The following is a 25,235-nucleotide window of genomic DNA, read 5'->3' as shown; positions in this document are numbered from 1 at the left end:
GTCAACTAAGATGCATCTCCATTCCTTAAGAAGCTTGGTTGTAAGAAATCACGTCTTTCAACCCATTACTTAGAGCTGCACGATCCAATATAGTAGCCACTAGCCACTTTAAATTTAAATTAATTAAAATTAAATAACTAAAAATTAGTTTCTTAATCTCAGTAGCCACATTTCAAGTATCCAAAAGCCACATGTGTGTCTAGTGGCTATTGTATTGGCTAACAAACATTTACATCATTGTGGAACAATCTCTTGGAAACCACTGAATCAGAGGTTCTAATTGCAAGAGTTACTTCCAAAAATACATTATTAATACCTTCTTCCACCATACATGGCTGCCAGATGTATTCAAAATTGTCCCCATGATGTCTCAATGAAGATTGCCATCTCTCTTTAAGCTGCTAAGATGATCAAATTCTCTTTGCTAGGCCAGTTCACTGCCAGTTTACAGATGAAGAATAGACTCAAAACCATCTGGTCAGTGTTTCTCCCTGAGTCTCATGTCAGAACCCCTGTTTCAGAAAGGAACTGAATACATCAGGCATGCTGTTAGTCTCTGGGACAACAAATCATAATCACACTTGACTGTGTCTGCAGTGTTGGAAATTGTTGTGGAATGTCAATCACAGCAGGAATTAATTCATCTTCATGAGCATTTACATGAAAACATGAATAGTCAGTATGGCTTGATGCCCATATATAAATGAGCCTGCCAAATCTTGGCTGCTATGTGTGGTCTTGATGAGTTCAAATTTCCCGGCCAGATAAGAGCAGATTCTTTGGCTCCAAAAGATGTCAAATGAGTATTAACTTGGGACTTGATTGTGGGAAGGTTTTACTTATTAAAATATAACAGTTTATCTTGTCTCAGTTCCCACCTGTCTCACAATAATAAAACCATAAAGATAACTTGTGTGGTCATTTATGTGGTCATAAAAACACCTCTATATGTGGAATAATTTTATATATAATGATCAGTTATAAAAGTCACCAACAAAGCCAGTTAAGTCATAACATTGTACTAGAACTTTGTTTTAATCAATATTAGTTCCAGGATGTTAGTGCTAATAGATTCCTACTACATCGTGAATCTGTGTATAACTGAACTAATAAATAAAAAATAAATGCATACAAGTAGGTATGGATGAAGAAAGAGAATTTTAGATGACTCTAAAGGGAACTTTATGGAATTCCTTGAATGGGCCGTGTCCTGTCACCTCCAGGCCATAGTATGTGCCAGTCCCCATGCTGCCATGTCCTCCTACGCCCTGCTCGTCCTTGAAAATCTCAGCTTAGTCATTCCTTCTTCAGAGATGACCTCATTCTATACCATGTTAGTTGTCTACTGACTGCCCCAGAGTTCTCTGAACCCAAAGAAGGCAACTAAGGTGGAAGCCACAATGTCTGTAAGGAATGATGTCAGATGAGATAAACCATTTCTTCCTTCACTTTCTACTTGTTAGACATCAGTCACTGAATGTAGCCCACACTGAAGGGGAGTGGAATTAATCCTCTTGCAGAGAGGAATATCAAATAATTTTTGGACATATTTTTAAACTACCACACAGACAAAAACATATTTAGTTGGTGATGTTTTGTTAGCAGTGAAAAATGGTACCAGGTGTTAACCTCAGTTCAGCAACCTTGGTACTTGAGTTCTGGCTAAGAGAAGAATTCAGAGCCAAGACTCAAATTATAAGAGAAAGTTTATTTACGAATTCACAGAGGTAGGAGAAGTGAGCCGTAGAAGAAATGGGCCCAAGGAAACAAGTTACAGAGGCAAAAGTGGGGCCCTTAATGCTTAAGAGAAGAGAGAGACGTGCCCTGAGAGACAGAAGAGGGGGGAGAGATTTGGGTGTGCTCTGGAGAGACAGGCAAGCCTGTGCTGGGCCCTCCATCCTGAGGGCTTTTAGCTGGACGCCTCAGAGGAGAGTCTCAACAGAATCTCAGCATTCGTCCATCCTCTTTTCCAGGCGTGTCTCCTCAGGGTCGTGGTTTCCACTCGTTGGCCAGAGCCAGGGGAGGGTCATCAGTCAATGCAGCTGGTCCCGATGTCAGCCACGGTCTCAGTCCGTCAGATTTTGCTGTTTTTCTGGGCCTGGATCTGAAACACAACTGAGGCCTATGTGTCATCTCTAGTGCTTAAGGGAGTGGTTGAGCAAGGGCTTGTAGGTGTGCCCGTTGCTAGGCACCCGGGGCTTTCTGCCCTGGTGACCCTCTGCACCTGGCCCACTGTTCCTGCTCTGCTCATGCCTATCTGACTGCTACTACAGTTCGTCTTTGATCCCTGCAGTTCCCTTTCTTCTCTCACTACCCACATCCCACAAACCAGGGCAGCCTTCTCCAAAGGGCTCGTTGCTCCAGAAATCACTTGCCTCTGTGAGAGCTCCCACTAGCCCAGTGTGGTCACTTCCTCTTCCCCTTCCTGGTCGAGCTCCCTAAAGAAGGCAGCCTAGCCCACTGTCTCCACTCTCTCACTTCCCTTTCAGTTCGCAGACACCCGCCCTAGGTCGCTCTGGATACCCACTCTTTCTCCTGAAGTAGGATCCCGCAGCCCTGTGCGCTTACTATGGGAACAGAGAAATAGAATTCACTTACAATTCATGTTATGAATAAGTTTTAAAAACATTGTGCTGAGCCAAAGAAACCAGACACAGAAAGTACATGCTGTTTAATCCCATTTGTATCGAATTCTAGAACAGTCTACACAAATTCTCAGTGTCAGGAAGCATACGAGCGGTTGTCTGGGGCCAAGGACGGGGGTTGGGGATTGTCTGCAGAGGGGCAGGAGGGGATCTTTCGAGTTGATTGAAACGGCTTCTATCCGAACTGTAGTGGTTTCATAGGAACATAGAGCTGTCAAATCTCATCAAACTGCATTTGAAGAGAAAATATATACTTCAGTAGCTTTGTTTTTAAAGTATACCTGGTAACTGCATCCAACTTACTTTGCAAACAACCTCAGTATTCACAAGAATAATGTTCTGACAGGTGTCTGTGCAGAGCTCTTGTCTTCCCGCTGCCAGGATGGTTCAGGAGACAGCCTGGAAAGGGAAGCAGCAACATGTCTGTGAGGTCCAGTTACAGTAGCTTCATTGCCGGGGGTTACAGGAAAGTAAGTCATGTTGCAGCGACAGGTGGCTCTCCCTCCCCTCCGCGATCAGCCATGAATGGCTATAAATCATTCCCCTGCCTATCACCTGGGAGATGTCAGAAATTATCTCAGGTCTCAGGCCTCATCCCAGACCTAATCAATCAGAATCTCCAAGGATAGGGCCTGTCATTGCAGGTGGTTGAGGCCAGGCAGGTTCACGTTGGATTTGGGCAGACGGTGAGGAACTGTGGAGCCAAAAGGCACTGGGGAATTCCTGTTTATTGGATTCTTGCAATGGCGGGCAAGCAAACAGGCAGGGGAAAACCGCTTCTCAAGGCGGCAGGCGAGCAAACAGGAAAACTGCCCCTGGCAGTGGCGGGAAAGCAGGGAAAGTACCTGTAGCCTTATATGGGCTACAATCACACACACACACACACACACACACACACACACACACACACACACACGGCTCTGCTACGTGCTCACGCGCTAATCATGCAAAGTGCCGGGTATATAGGCACAGTAAAGTTGTTGTGTGCGACCACGAGAGAGCCCCAGCGAGAAAGTGTGGTGCTTCTCAAACTTCCTCCTGCACAAGAGCATCTGGGGAGTTTGTATGGGTGCAAATGCACAGGTTCTATTACTGGAAATTCCGATTCAGCAGGTCTGGAAGGGGGCTCATGGATCTGCATTTTTAATAAGTCAGGCACTGCTGATACAGGTGCTCCAGGCATCACACTTTGAAACTAGTTATCAGCTATTCCCAAATGTCTAAGAAGAACTGGAGTTCAACAAGACGCCTGGATCAAAGAGTGGCTCTTCCATCTTAAATTTTTGATGGCATCTAGCTGCACCATTTTTGTTTGCTTAAGTCCAGATGTACTCCCCACTCCTCACTTCAGCCTACACCCAGAATCAACCCTACATCTAGTACCGTTTCTAGACCATGGTGGTGTCTCTCTCACCCACTGCCGGCAGTAATTATTACCATACTCCAGAAGCTCATCCCCCACCCCCATCCCAGACCTCACCCCCTCAGTAGGATGGCTCACCTGTGTTAGAGCCCCCATCACAGCAACCTACGTGCTGGGGATTATAGTGACTGACCGAAATTGGTCTTGACATCATAAGCCTCCTTATGAATACACTCTTACTGGTAAAATGAGAGGCCATAGCCACAATCAGTGGTCTTTAGCAACAGCTTCTGTGACCATTCTGGGTAAAGCCTGAGCCCAGTTTTGGGACCTCACCTCCTCTTCAACTAAAGCTGTCACATTTCTATCATCAATGGCTTCTATGTAGGATGACGTTAAAGATGTGGTTTCTGCCCCCAACGTTAGTTGTAAATCCACTAGATTAGGGAAGGTTTAGATTTCTGTCCAGTTCGGCACATCGTGGATCCAGGGTGACATTGATGTCACTGCCTTTCCTTTTCCCTCATGCATTTATTTTAGAACAGAGGTTTATGCAAGATATGTCTTATTCAAGTATCACAGAATAGAACTTTAAACAATCTGTAATGACTATATACTTTTTAAATTTGATATGTCCAGCTTCTGAGGATATTATAGGGAAAATTTATGAGTAAAGTTATGGACTGTCGCTGAATGGACTATAGATGCTGTAGGAAATTTGTTTATGTATTACCTCCTTTAATCTGCACACAATTTTATGAGACAAATGCTGTTTTTATCTTTAATTTAGAGAGGAGGAAAATCAGACAAGGACTTAAAGTAACTTGTCCAAGGTCACACACTCTGTGTGACCAGCCATTGAACACATGCGATCTGACTCCAAAACCCAGTCTTGACTTGGCCTCTGCTGAGGAAATGCATTTGAAGGGGATTTTGCTCAGGGACACACTTAACTCAAATGAGTCCTGAAGATCAGCAGCAGCTAGATGGTCCCCGAGGCTGTGTTCCTCTCTCAGCAGCCTCTTGGTGTAAGGCCCTGTCAGGTCCTGTCCGCTGTCTGAGACCATGGCCTGTGCACTGTTGAATAACTCAAGTTGAGAGTGTGTAGGAGCTCGTGCTATGTGCTTGGGGATCTAGAAAAGACATGGCCCTTGCCTTAAGAAGTTTAATATCTGTAGATCCAAAGACTCGAACTCAAAGTCTACAGAGGACAGGAAGATAGCAAATATGAGTTAGCACGTAGGTGGCGAGAAGAAGGACACTGGGAGCAGCCACCCCGCGACTCCTGCCAGCGTTTCCACGTCAAGACATTCTAGGTGAACTCTCCAGAATTATAAATGATGACAACTGATTAAAGCAGTTATTATATTTTATTTTATTTTTAAATCTACAAGCCTAACAACCTTTTTCTAGGTGTGCAATTTGCCCGAGGGCCTTCATTTTTCACTTCTGCCTTTTTTGTGTGATAGAGACAGAGAGAAAGACAGAGAGAGGGACAGATAAGGACAGACAGACAGGAAGAGAGAGAGATGAGAAGCATCAATTCTTTCTTGTGGCTCCTTAGTTGTTCATTGATTGCTTTCTCATAGGGGCGGGGCTACAGCAGAGTGAGTGACCCTTTGCTCAAGGCAGCGACCTTGGACTCACACCAGTGACCTTGGGCTCAAGCCAGCGACCATGGGGTCATGTCTATGATCCCACTCTCAAGCCAGCAACCCCACACTCAAGCTGGTGAGCCTGTGCTCAAGCCAGATGAGCCTGCATTCAAGCTGGTGACCTCAGGTTTCAAACCTGGGTCCTCTGCATCCCAGTCCAACTCTCTATCTACTGCGCCACCGCCTGGTCAGGCTGCACTCCTGCCTTAGATCAGCCGGTGGCAGGCAGCATAGGCACTGGCCCACTATAGCTTGGTAACACATCCACAAGGTCTGAACTTTAAGTGTTATTTGTCGAGTTTGTCCTCATCAAGAAAGCCCAAAACGTCTAAGCATGGGAAGTGAAGCGTCAGTGTCTGTGTGTGCATTGGGGTTGCATGGGGTTTGAATGAAGCAGACAAGACAGCGGCCATCTGACTGAGTCGATGTCAGCCTCACACCATGCTGCTCCGGGCTCCATCAGCGCTGCTGGTCTGCAGCGCCTGTCTTGCTGCCCGCACCAAGAGACACAGAGCGCATCTGTTCCTTTGTCACTGGTTCCACTTGACACAACTAGTGTCATCGCCAGTTGGCATTCAGATTGTTGGCCCTGTTACTGCCAGGCCTGGACTGCAAGCAGCTGCTGTTATTGTGTATGCTCAGTGCAAACAGCAGAGCCTTCAAGAGCCCCGCCACACAGCACTCCGCTCTGGGGAACTGGCACCAAGCACCAGCGTGCTCACAGCACTCACTCAAGGGATTGTATCTTATCCATCTTTGAAAAACATTGGCAAATGGACAGGAGTCAAAGATGTTTGCCCACATTCAGCATATGCTGCTTTTAGTCTTACAACCTAGTGATTGAAGAGGAAGACTTTTCATTAAGGTTCCAGTTCTTCTCATCTCTGAATTCCATTTATAGTATAAGGTTTCTATTGTAGTTTCCCTTTGTTTTTTTCCAGAATTCACTCTTACCCTGGTGGTGACAGCAGCCTTTGAACATATACTACAGAGGAATCTTTTTTTCCCATTAATTTGAGAGAGAGAGAGAGAGAGAGAGAGAGAGGGAGGAAGGGACGGAGACACAGAGAGGGAGGGAAAGACAGAGAAGCATCATCTTGCAGTTCCACTTACTTCTTCTATTTAGCTGTATTCTCATGGATTTCTTTTTGTATATGCCCTGACCAGAGATCAAACCTACACCCTCGAAGCACTGGGACGATGCTTTATCCACTGAGCCACCCAGCCCGGCCCCAGAGGGATCTTAGTATGTACTCATTGGATATGGATTTTGTGTTTAGTGTCACTGGTATGAGATATTAGAGTTATAAGAGATTCTCACACATAGTTATTTTTTATTTTGATTTCTGTCGATGGTGCAAGGGTATTTGATATGTTGCATTAGTAGGGAGATATTATTCTAAATGGAAAAATCCTTGTAAACATTTTGTTTCCAGTATTGATGGAATAACAGGAGGAATTTAATTAATTGGATCTGAATACTTTCTGAAAAGCGCATGCCTCAGTGCACACATGTATGCACAGGTACAAACAGAATCATGAATGCTCATCTGTGCCTGAAAAACTTCAAATCTTTCAAAACTTCTCTCTGAGGGTCTTATCTTACTCATTTTGCTGATGGAATTGTATGTAAAAAAAATCTTCTTACTTGAAGCTTTTGAAGTTGCTTTTCCAAAATTTATATTTATGGGGCCTTTCATTGTTGTTATTTTCTTGTTTTACTTTAAATTGTGATAAAATATGTAACATAAAACTAACCATCTTAACTGTCCTTCAGGGCCCAGCTCGGTATATTAAGCACACTCATATTGTTATGCAACTCTTCACCACCATTCAGCTCCAGAAGTCTTCACCTTAATAAGTATAATATTATTTTTAAGCATTTTTTTTGCATATATGAGTCATGTCTTTAAGATGTGCGGTTGAGGAAGGGGAACAAAAAGTATGTACAGGAAAAGGGCATCTGCTCTTACTTCTCTTCAACAGAGACAGCGCTGCTCCCACTGTGGGGACAATGGACAAATTCCCCCTAATTTGACAGCAAAACACATCGTGAGAACAGCACATAAGGACCGCTATTGCTAAAAAGTCTAAAATTGCAGCTCAAAATAAAATATCAAAAACAAGTGAGGAAGGAGTCCTTATGGGTAAAAATTGCTTTAGCCCTACGAAGCATATTCCCTTCATGTAAAACTCATGTTGTTTTCATGGTTCTTTCACTGGGAATCCAAGGATAAGGAAAAAGGGTTTGCCTCCTCTATACTCCGAATGCCATCCAAGTTTGGTGTAAGGGGCGCAGGCAGGGTTCGCTCCTTGCTTGTTTTACACGTGTTTTCTTACTGACGTAGCATTGCTTGCTCTTCAAAGACAACGAGAATATTTATGGTCAGGTAGAGTTTGGAAAGGCAGTTTGGGGACCCGTTTATAACCACAGGGTCTTTAAGCCTGTAGAGTCACACTGATCGTGGCATCCACAGGGTGCAGAGCGGGTTTACCAACACTAAGTACTCAGGCCTGTGGGCCACTAAGGGTCTCTGCCACAGTCTTCAATTCCATCGTTGAGCTGGTGGGAGAGCAGCTGTACGCAGTGCATAAACAAGCAGCTGTGAGTGTTCCAACAGAATATACAACTTGAGTTATGGAGCTTGAAATTTGGATGTCATAGAGTAGTCATGTGTAATGAAATTTTACTCTTATTTTGACTTTTTCCAACTATTTAAAAATGGGAAAATCGTTCTTAGCTTATGGGCCATCAAAACAGGTATGGACTGGACGTGGGTTTGCAGGCTATAGTTTCAAGGTTCCTGATGTAGGGGAGAAACAGGATTCCAAGGCCTGCTGACAAGATCTGAATGACAGATCTGGGTTCAAGTTCTCTCTGCCCAGTATTAACCGTGTAACCGTGGGTAAGTCACTAACCTCTCCAAGTTTGGGCTTCTCTATAGGAGAAGCACAATGACCATCTCATGGAGATAGCAGCCAGGGACAAAGTGAGACACAAAATGGTAATCAGCCTTGAAAGGTCTGAGGGGGCTAAATATTTCTCCATGGGAGTCTGAGAACATGTTCCCATTGGTGATAGCAATAGATCCTATTTTATTAAAATGAAAGGTCACTTTGTTTCGTGTCTGTTTACTCCATCAATGTACTCCTTTGTTCCGAACAAAGGAATGAGTCTGCTAAGAAACTACAAACTTCCTAAATTACAGGCTCACTGAGGAAGAAAAATCTCCATACGTTTTCACCAGATACACAATAGAGGTCTTATTATATAAATGATGGCAAGCTCCGTCCCGAGGTGGATTCAGCTAGGCTGACTGGTTTCTATGGATTTCTCTATTCTCCCAGGGCAGGTAAATTCTTCCTCCAGGGACCTGTGCCCTGAAAGTTCATGGCACACCCAAAATAACGAATCCTGTTTCTTCAGGATTTCTTGAATATTATTAAGAATTTGATCCATTAAGCCGTTTTTAGAATAAATAAGTCTGTGCCTACAGCCTAACCGAGAGTGGACCTCTGCTTCACCAGCCAGTGCCCCATAAGAAGGCCAGGTGACAAAAACCAGCAGGAGAATTCCTTACCCTGCCCTCCCACATCTAGTTTTTAAAGGTGGGCACTGGGCTGTGTTGAAGTCTGTTCATCCCACTAAGGGAGTGGATGCATTCATTCACCCTTTGCTTATCCCCAGTCAGGGGCATACAGAACACCTAGAAACTAGTCCAGCTGTGCTGACCAGTGCAGGGTGTGGGAAGGAGGGAGTCAGACCCCTGCTAGCTGTGTGGACCTCAAGCCAGGTTGTGGAGGAGATAGGCAGGCCAAGCAAGGAAGGAAGGACGAGCAGCCAGCAGCAAGAGAAGGCCGAGACTGCCTTGCTAGGCTCTAGGGACGTCACTTTGAGCAGAAGTCAGGTTGGATCCATGCCCCGTCCTGGTCAGGAACTAACAGTTCACCAGGGAGAAGGGTGGGATGGGGAGGACGTGGTAGGTAAATCTGCAGAGGAAGACAGGATGGTAGAAAGCACGGGACAGGGTACTGTGGGGCTTTGGTGAGGAGATCTTGAGAAATGCAGCGATGATAAAACATTTTGTTCAGGGCCTTGTTTTCACAATGTGTGGTGAGGCAACCCGCCTTGTGTTCATAACCCATCTTCTGTTGTTAAAAGAGAAAGCTTCAAACGTGTGTAAATCTGCCTTTATAAGAACCCATGTAAATCAAGAGACTGAATATGTTTACATAAAGTGGCTTATTTTTAATGTTCGCAAGATCTGAGAAAAGAGCAGTGTGATTCGTGCATCTGAATAAATATTCTGTGTGGGTGGCAGGTCGTGCATTTATCTGCCCATATGTATGTATACATGTACTCGGGGCGAGCAAATATGTGCGCACGTTCACACACGCAGCCTCCGCTGAGTAACGCCCTCTGTGTCAGTAATGTGGGCTGCTGTTTAGGAACAGAATTAATCAGATAAATATTGTTTTTTCCTATGGAGAGAGGTCTGGCCGGCTGTGTTTCTATTTTTATTCCTTTTGGCTTATTTGACACCCACATTCCTAAAAGAAAGCAGAATGGACATTTTTCATTCCTGTGTGCTGATTGGCTCTTGTGAATACTTTAACTTGGGAGGATTTTTAGAAGTTTTTGTAGCTTGGCTGCCTGGCCTTCCTTACAAGAATTCTGACTTTGGGTCGCCAGCCCCAGCTGCGGGCCGCCTGTGAATGGTCCAGCCAAGTCACCGCCCCCACAGCCGGTGCTGGCGTGGTGTGGCCGCTGACTCCCACAGTCCCCACAGAAAGCACACACTAGTATGAATGAAGATGTGGTCAGCATGGCACGGTGCCTCACAGACAGTGGGCCCGTTAGGAAGACAGGTTTTCCCGTTTCAGCCTTGACTACTACCCTAATTCATAGCTGTGTGCCTTTGACCACAGTACTGAGCCTTTCTGACTGTAAGACGATGATAACGCCCCTCACAACAGACACTGCTGGAGGCCCTGAGTGCACTGGTGACTGGAAAGCGTGGAGCACAGTGGCCGGCACATGGGAAAGTGTGGAACAGGATGGATGGGAACACAGCACACTTCTGTCGATTATTTAAGGCTCTTGCACCACTGCCCCATCTTGTTCACTCCATGTTTTCTGTCCTGACACTCATTCATGCATTCCTTCACCAGGTTATTTATATGTATAAAGTCCTGTTCCAAAGTTCAGAGTGGCTGGTGTCAGTCTCCAACCAGCATTCTCTCTCCCAATTCCCATTAAATAGATGCAAGTGTAGTAAGAAAAATAGTTCTAAAAAAAGCACGTCCAGGCCCTGTGCTCACTCCCTGAGCAGGGCACCAGCTCTGGGCAGGAGCCTGTCCTCCTGGTTTCAAAGGTCCTGAGCACAGGAACAAAGTGCTCTGGGCCCTGGGTACAGACAGGACAGAAATCTCCCAGGTGAGCTTATAGAGCTCCCTGCCGGCTACGGTATCCAGGTTCCAGCTGGGAAAGGTCCAGTTTGTCAGAGGAGACTGAACTGTGTTCAGCTTCTGGAGGACATATACTGCGTGGCCCTGCTACAGACAAGGCAGAATCATCCTTCTCTCTGGGCCTTCGCTGTGGGCAGACTGAGGGCTGCAAAGAGAGCCATGCCCCAGAATCCCCACCCATGGAACTACCTGCCTACCCAGGGGAGCGTGGTGGTGAGACTTCCCCTGGAATCGTCAAGGCACTAAGGAATGACCATGTTAATTCCTCTGATACATGCAGCTATTTGGATTCTGGAAAGTGAGAAGAGAAACACCTCTTCAAGGGGAACACTGGCCTACATGTGGACAGCTGTTGTCCTGAGACACGGCCTCCCTGTGCCCCACCGGAAGGCAGGAGCTGCCCTCTTGTTATTTCTGCCTTCAAATGGTCTAGCTGGGGAGTGTTTGGGGATGTTTTGTATTTGCTTGTTTTTCCTTCTTTTTTTCTCTCTTCTTCAAGGATTTCCCTGCAGCAAGCAGCTTGCTGTGTGTCCTGGGCTGCTTCTTAGAGGGAGACTCTGACCTTGTAAGCAAAACTGCACCCTGTCTGATAATCAGCTAGCTGCCAGGCCACATTCTCTGGGGCCCGAGTCATCTTGCCTTTCTCTGAATTGCTGTCTCCCACCCCCACAGCTTAGAACTCTCACAGGGAATAGGGACTTTTCATGCAGAAGAAACAGTGTACTAGTTATAAACACAAACAGAAGCAGGGTGTGCGCCAGGCTGGAGAGAGAGGGAGGCAGGTCCTGAACTGTCACTTGAACTGGCTGGGGCTTTATCTGGGGGGGAGATGCAGAGGACTGGAACAAGACCTGGATTTTCTGCAGGTCCTCTCCAGCCTGCTCTGTGGATTTCAGCAGGGTCTAGAGAGTATCGACATTTGGCCTGGGAATCATGAGGGAGCCTGGTATCACAGGAAATTGAGTCCTTCAAACTGAAGGATTTGGAGACAACAGCTGATTTAGATTCTTAGCATCAAATGCCTTAACACAGTATCACTTCCTCTTCTGAATCTACATCTCCTAAAACCACACTGTCCATTCCTGGAATTGTTTTGACACCAGTATGGCCACGCTACTCGCAGTGTCCTGACCCTAGAGGAAACCTCATTGAATCCTTGCCCTGGCAACAATCAGAAAGTGCCTCTAACTCACCCACATGGTTCAACCATCACACCATCCCTTGCTGATGCCAACTTGCATTTCTTTTGGTCTTCCTTGTGCGGGAGAAAGAAACTTGACCCTCAAGGTTCTTTCGTTACTCTACTAATCAGATAAGCATGAGACAGAGTAGCAACTGAAAAAGTACAAATTTAATCACACACACGTGTATAGGAACCCCAGATACATGACAGAGTCAGAGCCTCCCCCCACACACATAACGGGTTCAAAGACAGAAAGGGAACATGGATCTGCGTGACACTCTGAGCTAAGGGTGAGGGAAGAGATCTTGGGGGGGCTTCAGAAGGTCATTGCAGGATGATAAGAGCCTATAGGTAGGTCAGAAGAGGGTATCTCTGATAATCTCTTTTTTTTTAATTTTTTTTTTAGATTTGTAACTTTTTTTTTAGATTTTATTTATTCATTATAGAGGAGGGAGGGAGGGAGGGAGGGAGAGAGAGAGAGAGAGAGAGAGAGAGAGAGAGAGAAGGGGGGAGGAGCAGGAAGCATCAACTCCCATATGTGCCTCGACCAGGCAAGCCCAGGGTTTTGAACCGGCAACCTCAGCGTTTCCAGGTTGACGCTTTATCCACTGTGCCACCACAGGTCAGGCTGATAATCTCTTATTATAGACAAGACCCCTAATTCAAGTCCTTCTAGGTAGTTAAGGGAGGGGCAGAGGTTTCTCTTGAGCTTGCTGCTAAAATTTCCCTTTAGCTCAAAACAGTCCACGTACCACAGAGGCACATCTTGGCATGGCTCATTCTGAAAGTTCCTAAGGGACTTGCTTTTGCTACCAATGAGTTAGAGCTCGAGGTAAGGAAATAGCAAAATACCTGCTTGACCTCCAGTTGGAAACACAACCTCAGGGAAATGGGTGTTGGCAGGGGTGAGAACCCTGAAGAGGTGGTGAATTGGGGTGGTTCTGATAAAATCTTAACAGAGAAAGCACCAGCACGGTTGTTTGGAACAGAGGAGGACAAGGGAGAAGTCTCATTTCCTGATGGTCAAGATTTTCAATCCACATAATTTTAAGGAAAGAAAAAAGTAGCCAATAACAAAAGAAACAAATGGAAAATGCAAATACAAATGTGTAGTTTTAAAGTCTTAACTAAAAAGTGGAATTAATAGGACAAAAGGTACCACAGGAAGCCTCCTTCTGACCTGGCCACCATCCCCAGAGGGCCTAACTTTGCTATTGGAAATGAAAGTCTTCCTGGTTATAGGGCTTTGGTGTTACCCACATCCCTTCCCCCAGCCCAACCAAAAATGTCCCTGTACTTCATGCAGCATTTCAAAGGAACATTCCCAAGTCTGTCCCTCTGAGTGGAGACTAGCAGCTGGTTCAAGGTGAGGCATCACCCTGCTCCAGTTGGGGGTTAGGGGGAAGCAAGCAACTGGGGGCCCCTTTCCCTCTACCTCCATTTTACTGGGTCTGTAGACCTAGTAATTGTTCTCCACTGGATCTGAGTCTTTTTTAAGAATGTGGCATGAGTCACATCTTCTGTACCAGGGTCCACACAGAAATAAGACATGGTTCATCTTCTCTTCAAAAGCAATTTGGTGCTGGAACCAGGAAATAATACATGGTACAGGGGAAACCAGAAGAGGAATGCCTAATACAGTGTGTCCGTAAAGTCATGGTGCACTTTTGACCTGTCACAGGAAAGCAACAAAAGATGATAGAAATGTGAAATCTGCACCAAATAAAAGGAAAGCCCTCCCAGTTTCTATAGGATGATGTGGCAGCATGTGTGCATGCACAGATGATGACGTAACACCGTGTATACAGTGGAGCAGCCCATGGCCATGCCAGTTGAGATGTGGACGGTACAGAGGAAAGTTCAGTGTGTTCTGGGGCTCGCTAAATTTGAATCCGTGACCAAAGTGCAACGTGAATATTGGCGCGTTTATAATGAAACGCCACCATATAGGAATAACATTACTCGGTGGGATAAGCAGTTGAAGGAAACTGGCAGTTTGGTGGAGAAACCCCATTCTGGTAGGCCATCAGTCAGTGACCATGGTCACCATTACAGTCACCTGGCCCATGCAGGTTTGCCTTAGATTCGGACAGACGGTAATGAAACAATGGAGCCAAGAACTGGTGGGCCATCATCTTTAATCCTAGCTTGCACCCGGTGGCAAGTAAAAATTCACACTGGGTTCCAAAACCCACTCATTCAGCACTCACAAATCTACTGACTTATCCGAGTTTCCTAGAATCAAAAGTTTCTAGCTCACCAGCCTTATTCACCTCTGTTCCCCATCTCCTTCTCCCTGCACAAACTCTGCACAAACTGGCTTCTCCCTCAGCACTCCACCATCTTGGCTGCTTCTCCTCTCCCCCATGTGGCCTTTCTCTGCTCTCCTCTCTAATGCTAATCTCAGGAACCAAGAGAGCAAGCTCCCAGTCTGCCCCACTTTATAGTGTAGAAATAAAAACTTTTAATCCAATATACAAACAAGGAAGTCTCTGATACAAAGTCACTTATCTGAAGTATAATGGGATTCCTCATGAGAGTGCACCACCCCACATCAAAAGGGTAGGAAAGGCTTAGTCCTAAAACCAAGCCCCAGGCTACAAGGATCTTGCCTGCCCACAGCCCACCCCCAACACACATTAATATATATAATCATGCCCATCCCAAGCAAGAAGAGCAACTAATATTATCACCTGGGTGACAGCTTCCACATGGGCACCGCCATCTTTAACAAAGTGAGCATAATATTTATATATTTTATCTGCCCAACAGCTAGGGAGAGCTAGGATATCAGTCTACCTAGCTGAGGGGAGTCCAGATTAAGGTGAGCATTGTAGGCTTAGGACTCAGTTTGAAAATTCAAGAGCCCTTAAGGAGTTTAGGTTAAGGAGAGTCCTTAATGTGTCCCGAGTCAACACTTGATCCACTGAGCCACCACCAGTCAGGCTTACTCCTTTCTTAAGGATAGTTTTTGGGGTTTGTTTTTTTTAATCTGATGCTTAAAAAAATCTTCATAAACCAAATACAGTCTTTATGAATATTTCTCAGAAAGTTCTCATAACCACTGCAGAAGCCTTTTAAGCACCTTTCGGAGTTCTTCAGTGGCATGCCCTAATACATACAGCATTCTGATGACTCCTGCAGTGGCAAACACCCTTAAAGAGCAACCTGGTAAAGTTGTTTAGGCCACTCTCCTCCATAGGAAGGAATGTAGTTGGCCCTGCTAGCCCTGTGGGGGCAGCTTTGGTGAGGAGGAAAGCTAGCTGTGGAACCCTCCATTAGCTGCTTTTAGGTTTTGGACTTTTCCCCTACAGAACCTGTTGTTTCTTAACCAGATCATTGGCACCACCCTGTGGTAAAGTGCTAGAATACAGCCTTGAAGGCATTTTGAAGGGTAGATCCAACTGAGCCTTCCTTCCTCAAGTTTCTGATCTGCTTTCCTATATGAATGTTAGGAGGACAGTTTTCCTCCTGCATTTTGAGACTGCATGTGTGCTGAGGAAAGCAATGGTCCTGGCTTTTCATAGACTAATTCAATGGCTTTGGATAAGTCATATTCTCTCTCAAACTATTCCCTCTGTGGCCTTTTTTATTTTTTAAGTTTCCATGCTTCTGGTGTCTATAGTCTTTCAGTGACAAAATTGGTTAAGTGTTTACCATTGCACCTGTAATTCAAAGCAGCACTAGTCTGGGTAATGAAAAGCCATCTCTTTGGCATTTTGAAAATTCAGCAATGATTGTGACCACTATGACTAATATAGGTATAAGTCAATAAGTCAGTATCATCTAAATGCATGTCCATAAGAATGTCTCAGATGCTTTAATAACGGTCACGTGGTGGAGAGCAAAAAGTTGGCTTTTATACCCAGACCTGAGTTTAAATCTCACCTCTGCCATTTCCTGTGTGACTTCGGTTAATTACTCTCTGTCTCTGAGCCTATTACCTCCTCAAGCCAATGAGGATGGCAAATCTTACTTCTCAGGGTCACAGGGCCACAGGGCCACAGGGTTATAGGGTTAGGGCTGCGTGATGTAATATCTGTAGAGCAGTGCCAGGCACAGAGGGACAGCAGACCTTTGTTGGATGGAAGCAGTTGTTACTACTTAGTCTCTGCAGCTACCTGTTCACTGGGAGCAACCACTTCTGCTCTGAGGCTCGGATTCCTCTTCTGCCAAATGGGGTCTTAGTGCCTAACAAATGCCAGTTCCTTTACTGCCAAAAGTATTGACCCTTTGCCAATAATTATACAATTAGTTACAAAGCCAAAACTGTGTTCATCCCATGATCTTTCCCCCCTCTCTCTCTGTCTCTTCCTTTCTCAGACACACACACACACACACACACACACACACACGCACACACATACACACACGCACTAGGAATTCCCACCTTATTTCTTCCCACCTCTGTCACCAAAAGTTAACCAAAAACACAACAACTTTTGGCAGCTTAAAAAAGAACAACAAAGTCATGTCAAGATCATCCTCATTTATTTTTATCCCTCCCACCAGATGCAGGTTCCTTATGTGAAGGGCTGTGCACTTACCCGTCTCAGCAGCCCTGCTGTCCCCGTCCTACTGGTCCCTCTGCTCCAGCCACAGCAACTCCGCATGGCTGGCGGCCCTGCACCAGCCACTTGCCCTCCCCTAGAGCCCTCTTCCCCAGTTCATTTTTAAGTAAATGCTCACTTAATTTTTCAATATATGTATCTATATGTACTTGTCTGTATTAATACTAGGGGTGTAAAATTGCATAAATTCTTCCACATATGTTCTGTCATTTCTTTAACCAGCACACTAGTATGTTTTCTTTTTCTTTTTTTAAGTGAGAAAAAGGGAGAAAGTGAAACAGACTCTTGCATGAGCCCCATCCAGGATTCAGCAAACAACCCCCATCTGGGGCCAATGGTAGAATCAGCTCAGCTATTTTTAGTGCCTGAGGCTGATATGCTCAGACCAAGTGAGCTAGCCTCAGCGCCTGGGGCAACGCTTGAATCAGTAGATCCACTGCGGGAGGAGATGAGGAAGAGAAGGGAGAATGAGAGGGGTTGAAAAGCAGCTGGTAGCTTCTCTTGTGTGCCCTGACAGAAATCAAACCTGGGATGTTTATATGCCTAGCCAATGCTCTATCCACTGAGCAAGCCAGCCAGAGCCACACTGGTATTTTTCTAAGAGTCTCTGAGTACCTGGGCTCTCCATGATCAAGCTCAGGTGTTCCTTGTTTATAGGCTGGGTTGATCCAGGGTCCATGTGCAAGAGCTGTGGCAGCTGGCATCAGTTCTGCAGGTGGAACTTGGACACAGATCATTCATCTAAGACAAATGACATTAAACGTGTCCTCCCAGATGCTGCATGGGGTGGGGCTCATTCCACCCTGCTTTCCAGCTATTCTTGATGAGGAAAGAGGAGCCGCTACCCTGTTTCATGGACTGTGAAGGGTGAGGGATGCATGGTGAAAGCAGATGTTGTAGTTCACAGTGGAGTAGGGCTGACAGATATGCCCACAGTCCATGCACACACACAGAGTACATACCAACTCATTGCTTGCAAGATACAGGTAGGCACAAGTGGAGGGTGTGGCTAGCTTCACAGTGCATAGGAGTGTTTGAAGTTCTGCCTACGAGGTAGGTGAAAGTTCTCTTGCCTGATTGGGAAAATGAATGGCAATGAGCCAAGGAAAGAGGGCAGGATGTGGCAGGAGCAGGCCACAGGCAAGAGTCTCAGACTGTGAAGAGGCCCAGAGAGAGAACAAGTGGCACACGTAGGACCTGAAAATGCTCACAGAGCCAGGCAGTGGTAGCTGGGTGAAAGGCAAGCTGGTTGGTTGCGTGTCAAACCCATTGGTGTGTTCTCCACTTCTATCAAGAAATGTCTTCCCTCACGCTTTTCTTAACTTATACCAACTTAAGCTGTCCTTCATTTTTTTCTTTTTTAGAATTGATTGATTGATTTTTAGAGAGAGAGATTTATTGATTTTGAGAGGGATAGAGAGAAAGAAGGGGCAGAAGCAGGAAACATCAACTCATCAACTCGTATTAGTTGCTTCCCGTATATGCCTTGACCAGGCAAGCCTAAGGTTTCAAACCCGTAACCTCAGCATTCCAGGTTGACACTATATCCACTGTGCCACCACAGGCCAGGCAGCAGTTTTTTATCTTTGGTGGAAACTTAGGTAAAGAGAACCTATTCTCTAAGAAATACAGCAGTCTAAATCCAACGATCCTATCAACCTGTTAGTGATACTTGGCACCTATTAGCAAGACAACTGGGAGGGATGGGGTAAACTGGAGAGCACGTTCTCCATCCGAAGAGAGCAGCCGTTTAGCTCAGCTGCCCAGTGCCTTCAGAAAAAGCAAGTGACCTGGATTTCCAGCAATGTAGTCATGTTTTCAAACATTGCTTTGATTTAATAATAATAATAATAATAATAATAAATAATAATAATAAAGCCAACGAGAAGGCATCTGCAAGCTAAGCCTTACTCCTGGGCCATGCCTGCAGTTTCTTGTCTAAGGCTGCAGAGGACACAAGGGTATTGTCAGAATCCTTCAACAAGTCACTGCTCTGCTTTCGGTTTTCCCTAACCACCCTTCTCCCCCTGCTTTCCAGAAAGAGATGACGAGCAGGATGTGTCACTAACGCCCCATCTGACCCTTCGGAAGAAAGAGGAAAGCTGTGTGCTCCTGGAGTCCCAGGTGGGCAGGAGGGAGACCTCGCTGGCTGAAACGGTGCATGGACTTCCAGGAACAACGAGGTGGGGACAGGGGGTAGGGTTGGGTGACTCCTGAGATGTTCCCGCCTCACTTCCTGTACTCTCAACCCTGAGTGCTGCTAGCCACGACCTGTGGACCTGGCTGACCACAGCGTGAGAGAAGGACCACCCCCACTTCTGGCTCTGGAGGAAGCCTCCTCAGTGAGTCGCAGTTCTGCCTGGGACCTCACCCACGCATCACCGGAATTCAGGTTTTGAGACTGAGACACTGTTTGTACTTTTCCATCGACCTGTCTTGTCAGCTGGCCGACCTTTCTCAGTGTGTTTTCTACATGCCGACTGCATTTTGAAACTGGACACACAGCAACTTTTTCTACAACAAGCCTTCCTTTTGGGCCCCGGAAAACTGCCCTGATCCTGCGGCCTGACTTCGCGCAGGGCTGAGGAGCCGGGAGAGACCTGAGACCCCACCAGCAGCATGGGCACTGTGTTGCTAACAGGCAGTTTTATCAGGGACGCTCCGTGGGGTGGCTCATCTCTGCCCCCAACAGGGTTTGCACACTTCAACGACAGGGAAGAGACTGGTTTCCCATGAAAGGCTAACGAGTTACCAGTTGGACCTGAACTGAATGTGTTTTTATTTTTGATAACCACACTATTCGTTGTTTCTTCCAGTTCAAGATATTTTTTCCTGTTTCCCAGAAGAGAAAAATAAAAGGAAGTTATAAATAACCAAGGATGATCAGCAGAAGCCCTGAGCCAGATTAGTGCAGTGTTTGTTCTTTATTAAGGGGTAGGGAGTCTTGGCTATCTCCGCATAATACTACAGTTTCAGTGACAGAGAACAAAAGTAGCATTGGTTGCTGGTACATGGAGCTCAAACTCCTGGGGCTCAGACTTGTTTGTAACCTTCCCAGCTGGCCCTCCAAGCTCCTCAATCCAGCCAGTGTTTTCTTCCTCTTCCTCCACACTCTCCCCTCCTCGGCCATACTTTATTATGGCATAACATTAATTTCTGCCCCAAAGATGTGCCACAGTTGCCAAGGTAACCGTGGAGCTGGAGGTAACTTCCTTCTTCCGTCCTTCCCAAGTTTTCTGTTCCAGTGGACAGAATAACATGCTCTGCCCACTCCCCGCCTGTCGAAACCTGGGTGAGCTTTGCTTGTACACGTGTTGCCTTCTCTGATTCATTCACAAATCTGTGGTGGCCCATGACTAGGTGGTATTCATACTTCCAGTAATTGTTTGAATATGACAACATGGCAGTTGGTGGAGGGAAGTAGGTAAGAATGTATCAGTGCATTTTAATATAATCCCGATTAAAGATTAACTAAACAACTCTGAGTTCGTTTCATTGTACATACTATATTAAAGCCATCTGTGGTGGCCACGAGAGCTAGAAAGCATGAACTCTTTCTTTGTCTAAACAAAGAAAGGGCTGACATCTGGGCATGGTGGCATTCTGCATTGACCTGGCCCAACAAGCCAACCCTCGCTTTGCATCTCATCGATGTGTCTTGTGGAATACAAATGCTGCTACCTCTCTCCATATTGTTGTGCTCTGGTCAACAACAAACACTGCCACCCCCTCTCCTTTATTTTGACAAGATAGGCAAAGATATTTTTTAGCATTATTTTTGGCTAAAAGACTATCTGACTGTTCTAAGGATCCAGAGAAACAGAAATAAAAGCCCCTGAATACTCAGTAAGTACCACAGAAGGCCGAGCAGGGGCAGAGAGTGACCTCAGGGAGCCCGGGCCCTGAAGGATCTTGGAAGCGCTGTGCAGGGGTTTTGCATTAAAAACTGGTTATGTTCCTGCATTCCAAATAGGATGCTGGACTCTGAAGACATTTGTAATTAATTCTTTTTAAGGTTATTTCTATTAACTATTTGTGCATATGAGATTTCCATTCAGTTTAAAAACCCAAATATTTTAAACTTCTTGGCACAGCTTTGTCCTGGTTATATTGCTAATTGTACTAATCAACTCCTCTAGGAGAAGTTCTGGCACACTATTCTTATTTTTTAATTATAGAGTATTTTTATTCCCACAGGATCTTGTTTGGCAAATTCTAAAGACAATCATGAAAAGAGTTTCTTGTCTTAACAAATTCTCCAGCCCAACTACATCATAAGTGTATCACATTGCAAACGGAGAGTCTGAGTTCTGGGCAGCCCCTCAGATACCTCTGGCCCTTTGGGTCCAAGACTAATGTCTTGCTTCTTCCTCTCAACCTGGCTGGTTCTCCTTCATTTTCCACTATTTTTTTAGTTGAATTATACTCGTAACCATTATTATTTCTTTTTAAGAAATTCCCAACAGGAAGGATTACAGTGTACATCCATATACCCTTCATTAACATGCATCAATTGTTAACATCTTATAATTGTTAGCATTTTTCTATTTCTTTCCCTCTCTATAAATATACATTCTTACTGATGGACCATTTCAAAATACATTGCAGACATCATAAAACTTTAAAATAGTTTATTAACTGTCCCAAAAATGTTTATAGATTTTGTTTTAAATCTAGGATCCAATTAAGAATCACATATTGCATTTAGTTGTCATTCTCTTTAGTTAATGGAAGAGTTCTCCGTGTGTGTGTGTGTGTGTGTGTGTGTTGTGTTGTGTGTCCTTCATGACACTATCATTAAAAGTTCAGGCTGTCAGGCTGGTTTGTTTGTAGACTATCTCACAATCTGGAATTTTTTTCTGATTCTTTCCTCATTAGATTCAGGTTAAACATTTTTAGCAAGAATACTACATACATGATGTTGTTTCTTTCCTATTGCATTACATCAGGAAGCATAAAATATCTAGTTGTCTCTCTTATGATGTTAAGCTTGATCAGTGGCTTCAGGTGTTATCTGCTAGACCCATTCATTATAATGTAGGTAATTTGTTATGGAGCTCTGAAGCTCAGTACACACATGCATCGTACAGTGTGTGAGACAGTGCATATGTGCATTCCTTTCTCACTGTTCTCAAAGAGATGAGGCTGTCCAAAAATTTCAACCATTGCAGTTAGAAGATAGAGCAGTGACCAAGAATTCATCACTTTCAGTGTAACAGAGGTAATGGGAAGTCAAAGATTCCCTGTGCAGGCAATATATGAGTATGCTGGCTCATGAGAATTTGTATGGTCCCTGTAGCCAGAGTTGAAATATATGTAACTTTTTTTCTCCCATCCTCAATGACGTCCCATTCAGACTCCTGTTTATTTTAGAGACCATGCGTTTTCATTGAAGAGGAGGCATTTTGTGCCTAAGAGCACAAAAATTAACGAGGTGGTATAAATGTTACAATGGGTCATGGCCCTCTAAATAGACAAGGTACATACACAGATATAAAGTATATAGGTGGCATTAAAATTTCATGGGGATTTTGAATAAAAGGTCTAAAAATACTCCTTAGGAGGATAACGATGGAAAGAAAATAGGTTAAGATATACTCATCTAAAGTTAGATTCTGCTTCCAGTGTGCTTGTTTTTTTTCTTCCTGGAGTGTTTTCTGAGGGACAGGATTAATGGACTCAACTTTGAGAGATTTCTTAATTCGTTTCTTCTACCCTCCCAAACATTAGCATTTCAGTTGAGAAACCGACTCTATTCTCAAAAATGTTCAGGCATAGGAATTCTATAGCATCCTTCAGTGTAACACTTTACAACATCTGAAATTCTTCCATTCAACTTGAGCCAAACTATTATGTTTGAGTTTCGGTTTACCATTTTAGAGTCCTACATTAAGAAAGATCCAAAGACTATATAGAATAAATAAAAGCATAATAAACATGAGCTTTATTTGCATACCCATTAAATATTTGAAGATTGTTACCAATTGCCCTTCGACCTTTTTTTCATTAGCATTATCCCATCAGCAAAATTCTCTTGGGAATCTTGTCCCTTTTGCTAAGAAGGCCAACTTTTCTGGAGCTCAACTTGCAACTTTCCTAAAGCTCTCTATGTCACTGTGCATTAGGATATAACCAACAGTGAACATGTAAAAAAATGACTGCATGTTTTCTATGAATGATGTCAAGTCTTTACTAAATCCTGACTTGACTTTTACATATTTATACATCTTTTTATTATATTTGCCGACGCTAAAGTCTTATCTAGATTGTATTCAACCATTTTGATTTATCTTCTCAAGTTTTCTTCCTTGCTACTTTTAACATTCCTCATAAGATTAGTCTATTTTATTTGTTGTTAACATCTCTTTAATTGGTAGAGTATTAAGGGACTTGGTAGAGTTCTTCTTATCTTTTTGTGGTGATGTATGCCAATCTTCCATTCTGGTCATGGATGGAAGCACAGCACTTACTGTGGTCTCTAACCTTACATCACATCCACACTGCTTGGACATCACACTGGGGAAAAAGAAATGTCATAGGAAGAGCATGACTATCTTAGAGAAATGTATGCAAAGGCAAAATCACTAAAAGGGGTTAGCTATGTCACTTAGATAATACTGTTGTCATTTGTTCTTGGATCATTTTGGTCCCTGATGAAGTAGGTGATTCACTCTTAGAATTAGCCAAACAAAGTGTGCTTTGGAAACAGTTTTACTGCTTTTAAAAAAATATATCAACAACAACAAAAATAATTTTTATAACAGGCTGTGTCTTTCTGAGCAGTTATTAATTCTGGCTAAGAAGTTTTCAACAAGTAAAAAAGAATTTTTGTAACTTTTAGAGAGAAGAGCCTAGTTCTAATATGACAATTAAGCTGTTTTACTAGTGTTTAGTGTTCTAATTTCAAAGTTTTCCAGTATCTTTTCTAATTGCATCAGAAAATGATTACCATATTTCTTAGTTCCATTTGTGATTAAATTAAGTATTTGACTATAAGATGTACTAATACAATTAAATCAACTAGAAGAGCAAGATAAAACTAAAGATCATTTATGAAATCAATTTTATGTGAGCTTAGGAATTCAAATGTTGCAAATAAAAGACACATAACCATAATCTATTGTCTTTTCCTGTGTGTGTGTGCTCAATTTATTTCCTCATCTTGCCGTGGTCCTGGAGCAGCAAAGATTGGTCCTACCATAAGAAATATACTTCCCATAAACGTTAAGCTGATCATTAAGTCTGTTTAATATTTCAATTATCCTAAATCTCAGCTCTGCTTCCAAGCAAACTTAATGCCACATTGACCAAAATTATATAGAAATGTTATCGAAAAGCAATGGTAGTGTCATTTACTATAACAATAATATATATATATATATTTTTTACAATAATATATTTTATCTGACTTTTCTTCTTCATTGTGAAGTAGGTTATAGCATAATACTTTATTTTAACTGAAACTTGTCATTATTTTAATACAGCATTTATCATCTGAATTTTCATGATGACATAAACCAATAAAAAATTTTCAGTACTTAATAGATTAATAACTAAATGAGGAAATTTAATTCAATCTAGCTAAACTTTGATTGAGTTTCTAAGTGTATTACTGCATACTCGATTAAGTTAAACATCTGCTCCAGAGGAAATCATATCATATGATTGAAACATGATCTCATATATTATCAAATCAACAAAGGGTAAAAAGCTAAGTATTTTCAAGAAAATATATAGAACATAGAGGGAAAAAGTAGCAACCAAAACCTATGTTTATTCACTGAGAAACAACATTATGGATAACTGTTCTCCGAGACAGTACATATATATGTCTCTACAATGACGCATTTGGGATTGCTACAAGCTACATGCTGACTGACTCCCACAAGAAGCAACAGCATTTAGAAAATTCATAAACTGTGACTTGTTTATTTAATTATTTTACTCAAGGCTTGTCTTAATCAAAAGTATAATTACATGGAGGTACAACAGGGATGTTTGGCCCACAAGAGTCTGTGGTGAAAGCAAAACCTTGGGAAAGAGGCTGAGCTTTTTGACATTGGCTGGAAATGAGGAACTGGGCTGCCCACCGCTGCCCTATCTGTGGATGAGAACATAGCCCCCTCTCTGCTCAAAACCCTGCAATGGTACTGTTTACACTCAGATTAAAAACCTGAGCTCTCCCTTTAGTCCTTCATTCCAGTGCTCCCAACTCCCAGCCCCTTACTGGTCTCACACACACTAGACGCACTCATGTTTATGGCCTTTGCATTGGCTGTTCCCCTGCCTGGATGCTCTTCCTCCAGATAGTCTCATGACTACTTCTCCTCGAAGTCTTTGTGGGTTTTT

The 25,235-nt window shown here is 43.8% G+C and overlaps 1 protein-coding gene across 5 annotated transcripts in view; it reads left to right on the top strand.

Annotated features, from left to right (window-relative positions):
- The window catches only part of MOB3B (MOB kinase activator 3B), a 218,006-nt gene extending 194,004 nt beyond the window's left edge, over window positions 1–24,002 (top strand). For 4 of the 5 annotated variants that reach the window (XM_066257370.1, XM_066257374.1, XM_066257371.1 and 1 more), the window contains exon 4: window positions 18,925–24,002. In XM_066257370.1, coding sequence (XP_066113467.1) covers window positions 18,925–18,954 — 30 coding nt within the window. In that variant the 3' untranslated portion in view covers window positions 18,955–24,002. The remainder of the gene's footprint in view (window positions 1–18,924) is intronic. The other variant, XM_066257375.1, reaches the window with a different exon arrangement.
- The last annotated feature ends 1,233 nt before the right edge of the window (window positions 24,003–25,235 follow it).

Source organism: Saccopteryx bilineata, chromosome 2, assembly GCF_036850765.1.
Source record: "Saccopteryx bilineata isolate mSacBil1 chromosome 2, mSacBil1_pri_phased_curated, whole genome shotgun sequence".
Taxonomy (NCBI): domain Eukaryota; kingdom Metazoa; phylum Chordata; class Mammalia; order Chiroptera; family Emballonuridae; genus Saccopteryx; species Saccopteryx bilineata.
The sequence above is the reverse complement of the archived record's forward strand: the minus strand, read 5'-3'. Positions and strand labels throughout refer to the sequence as shown.